The sequence below is a fragment of the Zonotrichia leucophrys genome, chromosome 12 (assembly GCF_028769735.1).
Source record: "Zonotrichia leucophrys gambelii isolate GWCS_2022_RI chromosome 12, RI_Zleu_2.0, whole genome shotgun sequence".
Classification (NCBI taxonomy): Eukaryota; Metazoa; Chordata; class Aves; order Passeriformes; family Passerellidae; genus Zonotrichia; species Zonotrichia leucophrys.
In genome coordinates, this window is record NC_088182.1 from 1,412,315 (window position 1) to 1,421,689 (window position 9,375).

General features: G+C 46.9%; 1 protein-coding gene across 1 annotated transcript; it reads right to left on the reverse strand.

Annotated features, from left to right (window-relative positions):
- Positions 1–37: 37 nt before the first annotated feature.
- Positions 38–2,968, reverse strand: LOC135453370 (histone-lysine N-methyltransferase SETMAR). The gene is made up of 2 exons (XM_064724365.1): positions 2,889–2,968; positions 38–1,509 (listed from the first exon to the last, which is right to left on the reverse strand). The coding sequence occupies exons 1-2, from the start codon at positions 2,964–2,966 to the stop codon at positions 712–714; spliced, it is 876 nt and encodes a 291-aa protein (XP_064580435.1). The 5' UTR covers positions 2,967–2,968; the 3' UTR covers positions 38–711.
- Between the last annotated feature and the right edge of the window lie 6,407 nt (positions 2,969–9,375).

Consider the following 9,375-nt stretch of genomic DNA (forward strand, 5'->3'; position numbering starts at 1 on the left):
CTATGCTTTGTGGAACAACAAAAAAAATTACAGCAAGTAATTTAAAAACAATAATTTAATGGATTTTAAGAACCTAATGCCTTTCTTGCAAGAATCATGGTTCATGTTGTTATTTTCTTGAGCCACTCTCAGTGACTTTCCTTTTATGGGCTACCCTTATAAATGGAACTACGACAAACCTGTTATTGTGTGTATTACAGAAGAATAATTCATATGACAGCAATCTTATTAGAGGTTGTTATGAACAACATTGTGTGGGCTACATTTGAGATGTCAGTGTAGTTACTCTCATTTACACTAGTTTAGGATTAGGATGTATGTTTGATCATGAGGAATGGTAACTCCTTTAGATACTTAGACTTTTAAGGTATAGATGTGTATCTGATAACTGCTGTTATCATGTCCTGTCTGTGTACAAGTGCCAGAGGTACAAATTCTTTCTGAAGGGTACAAACTGAGAATACAGCAAGCTGTCAGAGGAAAACCAGACAAAACCACCAGGCTTGGCTTATTCACTGATTTTGGAACATCTCAAAGCTCCAATAATCCCTTGTACTATCCACCTTGAAAAGGTTTTTCCATAAAATTAGTTCTTGAAACCATGTGTCTTTGCTGCTCCTCAAACGCCATGTGCTTCCTTGTTGGAGCAGAATGAGTTTGATTTAACTGCTGGAGAAAACAGAATTTCTAGGTGTGTTAAAGGCTGAAAGGCTATGGAGAACTCGCTGGTGTGGAGAAGAGGGAGCTGTCCCAAGGTAAGAAGGAAGCACACGTGCGTGAGCCACAGTAGCAAGGTTTCCTCAGGCTGTTCTCCTCCTCCGGAGCTTTGTGTTCTCTGCTGGCCCCTGGGAAGTTCCGGAATCTTCCAGAGTAATCATACGTGAGTTCCTCTCCAGCAGCAATATCAGCAGCTGCAAAAAGCGCCAGTTTGGGCACCATGGAGTCAACCCTGACGGGCACCATGAAGAGGTTGGGCTCACAGGAGTGGTTCAGGAACCTGCCCACGTTCCCGACGCGCGTGGGATCCACGAAGGTCTCCATGAGGCGCCCGTCGTGCAGGTGCTCCCTCACTGCAATGATGTAGTTTGGCTCCTGTGGGCTCTGCGCCTGGATTCTCCTCTGAGCCTCGGCAAAGCCCAGCACCTCCCCGGCGTACTCGCACACGAAGCTGCCCGCGGGGACGGGCTGCAGGGCGCGCACGCCCCAGCCCTTGCGCTGCGTGCGGAACACCTGCAGGCGCAGCCGCAGCCCCCGCTGCACCAGGCGGTTCTGGCAGCCCTCCCCGCAGCAGCACAGGCTGTTGCACTCAAACACGGGCCTGGAGAAGGGCTGCTCCTGCTCGTGCTGCTGCAGGGCCAGCAGGAGCCCCTGGCTGCTGTAGCTGTGCCCGCGGCTCAGGCAGGGGCACGCGGGCGCCGCGCAGGAGCGGCTGCGGCACGAGCAGCCCGGGAACGTCACCTCCGTGGGGTCCAGCTGTCCGTCCGCTCCGGCCACGCTCTCGGGGCTGTACTGCAGGGACACAGCAGTCAGAGCCACAATGGTAAACAAGGCTGTGTCTGTAAACAGTGATCCCACAACAAAAATCGTGAACGCTTTGCTTTTCTGTCAACTGCCAACCCAAACTTGGCTGAAATGTTTGAAAGAATACAAATCAGATATTCCATATAGACCAAAAACCAGCTGACTGCTCCTCCCAGGGAGGTGGTAGAATCACCATCTCTGGATGTGTTTAAAAAAAGACTGGACATGGCACTTGGTGCTATAGTCATTAGGGCATAGGTTGGGTGATGATCTTAGAGCTCTCTTCCAACATCATTATTCTGTGATTAGTGTCTGAATATCTCAAAACAACCCCCTGGCCACAAAAAGTGTTTAGCAGAAAAAAACCAACCTCATTAGACTCTACTATGTACGATTTTCATTTCTAGAGATAATAAAGATATTTATTTATGGATTATTTATTAGCAGAATTATCAAGGTATTGCTAAAGTAATTCTCCCCGCACTTCAAAATGCTCAATAAGTTACTTCTAAAGTTACTCTATAGCTCTTCAAGCCACAGAATTTCAAATACACAGTTATGTTAAAAATGAAGATACTTTTAATTTATCTCTTCAGCTTGTTGCATGCACACTGCCTCCCAGTTCCGGTAGGAAATCAGGTTCTCAAAATTACACTGATGCCCCCAGCAGGTGAATGGCTATAGAACCACGGAGTGCCGAAAAACAAAACCCGACAGAAACTGCTGCATTTGGAAAGCAAGGTACAGGACAGCCAGAGGGTATTTCCACTCCCTCCTCAGCATTCCGCTTTATTTAGAAGCCTGGAGGATGTGCTATCACTAAATATTACACTTCACAACAGCTTGTACCTGGCACTTCTGGGTGTTGTGAAAGATCACAGTGCATTTGCAAATTTCTTTTTCTAATAAGCATCAGCTTCTCAGTCACTCGGCTTCACTCAAAACCAAGTTTAATGCTCATCAACCACCATTTCAGTAAAATACGAGCACACCACGCAATTCAGGGAGATTTGGCTCTACAGGGATCACAATTTTTTCTCAAGGCTTATTAGAAGCTTCTCCAATCTGGTTTGTATAAAATTTTTAACACCACTAAAGCAAATTCCTAGGCATCCTGGAGCGACAGGACAAGCAGGAACAGATACAAACTAAAACCCAGCAGATTTAGATGCGATATTAGGGATAAATCCTTCCGTGTGAGCCCCAGGCACAGGCTGCCCGGAGAAGCAGCGGCTGCCGCACCGCCGGCGGTGTCCGAGGCCCGGCCGGAGGGGCTTGCAGAGGAGGGTGTCCCTGCGGAGGGAGGATGTCCCTGCAGAGGGAGGTGCCCATGCCCCGCTCTCCTCCCCGGTGTCCCGCCCCGGTACCTGGAAGGCCGGCGGGGCCTCCCCGGGCGGCCACAGCTCCACGGCCACGGCCTCGCTGCCGCCGCTCAGCTCCGCCATGCCCGCGCCCCGCCCCCGCCGCCAAAGCTCCGCGCCCATTGGCTGCGCGGGGCAGGTACCGCTCGCTGATTGGGCAGAAACGGTGATTGACAGCGCCAATAGAGGGCGGTGCCGTGTTGCGCGGTCCCGTCCCCATCGGGGCGGGGACTGCGAGGGAACCCCGGCCCGGCCCCGTTCCCGTTCCTGTTCCACACCGGCCCGGTCTCACCCCGACCCCGCTCCCGCTCCGGTCTCGCCCCGCATCCCCGGCCCAGGGATGCAGCCGCCCTCGGCAGGGTACGGGGAAATACCGCGGCATCATCTCTGGTCCCTCCCTCCCTACCCGAGGCTGCGCCTCCAAGTCGCGCTGCGCTTCGTGCGATGCGTGCGAAGTGCGCGCCTCAGTGGTCAGTGTTAATGGCAAACCACGGAGTTGTGTCAATTCCTCACGCGGCTGTCAATCTCTGCTTATTTTGGGTTTGCTTTTTTCCTTTTTTTCTTTTTTTTATGTGTCTGATGAGGGGATGGGGCTCCGAGCTCCCGTGCAGGGCAGGCAGTGCCCCATGCTCCTGTCCTGTGGATGGGAACAGCCAAGGTCATTGTCAAAAATAGGTTAGAAACTGTTGTAAAATAGTTAATAATTATTGAGCGTGTTCTGTTAAAAAGTTTGGTTGTTATATTGTAAAAGGGGATAAAAGGGTAGTTATAAGAAATACGGTACTCACCGTTATACACCTAAATAAAGTGCACTACTCCAAGGGAAACGAGCCAGCCTGGACAGAGCTGTAATGGCCAATCCAGCGCCTTAAACCTTCACACAAATGAAGGATCCCAACAGAAACCAATCCAAAGGGTCAGAAAACAGGATAAAAGGGGGCATCAGACCCACTGAATCCGTGCCCCTCCACCTGGAACAGGGGGGACATCGCTGCTCAGGGAAGGAGGCAGATCCAGCGCTGCAGCATCCTCGATGGCTGGGAACGCTCCTGCTCAGCCCACGGACCCCCCTAAGCTCTAGGCCTTATTATAATAAATGCTGAAATCGCTGTAGTACCAGGAGTGTGTTCCTGTTTTTTTACAGCTGGGGGTTATGGCTTTTGGCAGGACATAATGCAGCCAAATCAGTGTTCAGTGTGATGGGAGACACGAATCCATGGAAACAACTTGTGGCTTGGGATCACACACTGGTTTGGGTTGGAAGGGACCCTAAACCCCACCCAGTGCCACCCCTGCCATGGCAGGGACCCCTCCCACTGTCCCAGGGTGCTCCAATGCCCAGCCTGGCCTTGGGCACTGCCAGGGATCCAGGGGCAGCCACAGCTGCTTGTGCCAGGGCTTCCTCTCCTCACAAACAAGAATTTATTCCCAATCTCTCATCTAAACCTGGCTCAGGGAAGTCCTGCCTGTGCAATGTACGACATTCTTCTAAAGCATCTCACACGATCTCTTTCAGAGCTAGAAACTGCTCCATGTCTTGGGGAAACAAAGGCAGGTGTGCCCCCCTGCTGGGGAGGGGGGGGGGGTTCCATTAGCTTTTGTATTGAGCTCAGGTGTTTTGGGTTTGAGGTTGATGATGCTGAGGCTGTTAAATCATTTCACCTGAAGCTGTTAAAGCATTTCACCTGAAGCTGAAGCTGTTAAATCGTTTCACCTGCACGAGCCAGGTGTTTCCATTTGGAACTTAATTAGCACACCTACAAATGAGCCCCTGCCTCAGAGCTGGCTGTTAGAAGTTTCTGGAGTGTGCCTTGTGCTCCTCCGGGAGGATGTTACTGTGGCTGCTGATCCTAGGGATGGTTATTGCCCTGGCTTTTTCTGGCCCTTCTTTCTGCAACATTCAAGAAGTGGGAAGTTGTTGCATCTTTTGTTTCCTTCGTCGTGCCTGCAAAAAGGACTTGAGCAGCAGCAGGGGAGTTGCTGGTGAGTCTGGACAATGAAATTTGTATTTATGGGGGATAATGGGGGTAGAGAGCTGATGTTAAGGTAATGAAATTGTTGTTTGTTGGGTAAGTGAAAGGATTGTTTTTGCACTGGGGCTGTAGGAGGAGGGGAGGTACAAAAGAGGCATTTCTGGTGGTCTGTGCTTCTCAATGTCTGGCTTAATTTTGGGCAAGACTTTAATCGGTTTGAAGTTGTGCTACTAGTGCTTTATTATTGAATGTGCATGGTAGAAGGGTTAAACCCAGCCTGTGGTCCTGGGTTTGTCCAGCACAGCTGCTCAGGGTGGCTGCTCTCACCCCAGGAGTGTGGGGAAGGCTGATCAGCTTTGGGAGAGATGCTGAGATGCTGAGTGGTTGGTGATGCTAAAATGTGCTTCAGTTTAGGCTTTCTGTTGTTAACAAGCTGACCTTTAGATCAAGGCACTGATTTGGCTGTTGGTCCCTAGTGCCAGATGGAATTCCCCACCATTTTAAAGTGATTGCAGTAACAAGTCATTATTCTGTTGTAGAAGAAACAAGTTGCTTATATGTGCAGGGGAGGGATTTGGGAGTTTGCAAAAGGTCATGGAAAATCCAGTGTTTTCCTCCTCCTTACTTCATCTAGAGCTCTGTTGTGTTGAACTATGACTGGTTAAAGTGTTGGGAGGTCCAGGGTGGGTGAAAAATTGAGTGAAAGTTTTCATTTGTTATATAAAATTGTTGTGTTAGGACAGCTTAAAATGGAGCTGGAAGAGTGAATTGGAGGCAAACTTTGTGATACTGATCTGAGGCACCTGGGAGTTTCTTTGCAGTCTCTGGGATGAGACTGCAAATCGTTTTTATTACGCTATGTGTATTAAGCTGTTGGGTTTTCCCTCTATATAAATAATACTTTCTTCTCATAAGTAACTTTTGTGATCCCTGTCTACACTCTTTTGGATTTCTTAATATTCTTCTGAACACTAGAATCTGGGAGGTTTGCCCTGCCTGAACTGGGAGTTTGTGCCTTTACCTCACTCAGGGTTTTGGTGGCTGAGGCTGTGTGCTGTGCCAAGCTCAGGGGTGAGAACCTGTGGCTCATCAACTGCACTTGAGGGAGGTGTGCTCAGAAACCTTGGTACAGTCCTGGCTTAGAGGAAACTGGATGTGAAACTTTCCTGCCTTTCTGGTAGGCAAAAGGCAAAGATTCCAAATTGGTGTGGTGGAAATGAAACCAGTGAGTGATAAACACAGAATTCCACGTGTCTGGTGAAATTCTGGTGTCCCCATCAGTGCTCCTGGGGATGTGGTGCAGCCCTTTCTCCAGCTGGGAGCGTTGCCAGCTCTCCATCAGCTCAGCTGTGTCTCCCTTGTGCTGGTTTTGGCCCCAAATCCTGGTTTCAGGGCTCTCCCAGGGAGGGTGACCAGGAGCCTTTTGCTAAAGGCTGCTTGGAGGCTCCCTTTGGCTCCCTGGTTTTCTGTGGGCCCAATCTCTGCAAGAACAAGGTAAAGCAAAGGGATCCCGTTCAGGGAATGTGAATGCCACAGGGGAACTCGTTCCCCAGCCCGGGCTCCTGCTGTGTGCTAACGAGCTGCTGGAACCCTCCCCAGGAAATGCAGGCTGCAGTGGGAGCTCTGGCCGTGGTGTGTGTAAATCCTGCAAGGGGAAGTTGAAGATCAGTTTATTTAAGCTTTTCTGCTCAGAGAGGGCTGACCTTGGAAAATGCTGTGTTTGAATAATGCAGTTTATCAAAATATCTCCAAGTGCTTCTGCAGAGAGAGATGAACTTTGTTTCCTTTCTTGTTCAGATAAGAAAACTGATGCAGAGGCACATGGAACAATTTCAGCAGTGGTTGAGCTCTTGGTTATCACAGGGCTCTGCATTTCATCCTTTCCATGTGCTGCTCTTGCAACATTGATTGGGTAACAGGAACCATAAATCTCTTTGCCAATACACTCAGAAAGTCTTGACTTTGAGATGAGTACCAAAGTTTTATCACTCAATATTTTGTCACATCCTTGGATGTAAGCGGAATAGGTCAGAGCAATGAGAACAATTCAGCTCTCACCATGCAAATGGATTGCTCATTAATAGTAATATATTTTTGTGAAAATTAGTCTTGATGTATTTCAGGTGATTGAACTCACCCCTATTTTGGCCTGGCAGCAGCAGGTGAGCCACGTACAAAGACTGGGTGGATCCCTCATCTGCTGGCTAAAACTGTGCTGGTGTTTGGCAGGGAATGTTTCCTGATATCTTTGTTAACAGAGAAAGCCACAGAACAGCCTTTCAGTTAAACAGGCTCCTGTGTAACAGTATTTCTTCAAAAGAGGCTCATTACCAAGTGAGACACAGACCTGCCTGCCAGACTGGACAAATTCCCTCCCTTTGAAGTGCACATCAAATTCCTCCCGTGCTCCCCATCTGCCTTGTATGAACAAACCTCCTCTGACACCGCTGACCTCTGGCATTTCCCTCTGCCTCAGGGAGGTGGATTTGCACAGCACTCCCATCTTTTATGGGCTACACGTGTAATGGGCATTCAGGGCTGCAGGCAGGGTGTGAGTGGATGTCTCAGGGATGCAGCAGGCTCTGCAAACTCTGCTGCCAGCCCTGGCTGCTGCTATCCCTCATGTGCTGCTGCTTGCCAGAGGGAGATCTGCCCCTGCTGCAGAGGAAATGGAGCTGAGAGAGGATCCCTGGGGTGTTTGTGGGGTGCCCAGATGAAGGGAGGGATGATGGATCTGACTCCATGGTCTCAGAAGGCTAATTTATTATTTTATGAGACTATATAATATTATAAGAATGCTGTACAAAACTGTACTAAAAAATACAGAAAGGATACAGACAGAATGCTGAAAAGATAATAATGAAAACTTGTAACTCCTTTTACCACCCCAATACAGCTTGGCACTGACTGGCCATTAAGTCAAAAACAATTCATATGAAACCATTGAAACAATCACCAAACTATAAAAATATCCAAATGTCTTTAGGTAAACAATCTCCAAACACATTCCAAAGCAGCACAACACAGGAGAAGCAAATCAGATAATTATTGTTTTCCTTTTTCTCTGAGGCCTCTCAGCTTCTCAGGAGACAAATCCTGGGCAAAGGGATTGTTCAGAGAATGTGAATGCCATGCCCTCGTAAAGTTTTAAACTTACTTTACCTTTCTCCTAATCCTGTCTCACAACAGAAAGTGAGTGCATTAGTGATTGGCAAACACCAAACCCACCATATTCTTTAGTACATTAACAAAAAAAAAAAATTAAAAAAAATCTTAAATTAGTGAATGAAAACCACCAGTGTTTTCATCTCAATTGGCCCCAAAGGACTGTATTGATTCAAGTTCTTTTCTCAGAGAATCCAGATGTTTCCTTTTCTCAAGTCTCATCTCTATACCTCATGAAAGAGAGTGTAATGAAAATTTCTTAGGTTATTTTAGCTTTCTTTAAAGTAAATAATTTAGCTTTCTGCTCTTGATTTCCCATCACTAGTGTGGCCTGGTGCCTGGAAATACTCTGGTTGGAGTGGTTCTTTTTGGGGTTTGCTGTCAGTTTGAGTGTTTCATCTTGCTGCTTAAATTCTCTCAAGAACTGCTGGAATGCAACTCCTGCAATGCACAGGAGCCAAGGCTGATGGACAATTGTAATGCTTTATGGATAAATGGAAGGTTGAGTGAGGAATAATCACATTTATCTTGAGTGTATGTTGGGTCAGGCTGGAAAAAGTCTTTCTAGTTCTCATCACAGGTAGCATCTTGGTCTGAGCCTTTCCTTTATTAAATGATTTAATAGTAATAAAAACGGGGTAGAGTTTGGTTTTTTTCCCCACAAGCAACATTTGCTCAGTATATTACAAATTTTTCACTGTGATGGTTCTGTGCTGTTCATGCTTTCAAAAAGATTTCACGTTGCATTTTTTTCCCATTTGCATTGTTGAAAAAGATCTGTTTGGAGAATAGAAATGTTGCTGATCTTGTCTTGCTCTCCTTAACTGTACTCTGACTTATATGAAATCCATAATTTTTCCTTGTTGGTAGGACAACAGAAAACATAAAGGTGAAACTAAAATAGGAATATAGATTAATGTTAAGTGTGTGTGCTGTGGTTAAACAAATCACTTAATGATTACAGAATAATAATTCAGTGTGGCCTGCAGTCAGACAGGATGCTTTTAAGGGGGGGAGGAGCTGTATGAAGAATGAATTATGTGTGTTTAATGTAGTATTTCACTGTGATAGTAAATCAATTCCTCTCATCAAATTACCCAAACAAATTTATGAGTGTGTATCCAGGGCAATTAATAAACCATCTTGCATGGGGCTGAGAGATGTAGTTTTGTGCTGTAACCTTTAAATACAATTTATCTCAAAGGCATAATGCTTAAATGCTAAATGTTCCTTCTCAAAGAAAATTTAGGAAGGGGGAAGAAAAAAAAGAAATAAAGTTAGCTTATGTAGGACTTCAGTTTTTTCTAAATTAATAGCTCTGAAAGGTAATTAATTTTGATGCAATCCCTCAATTT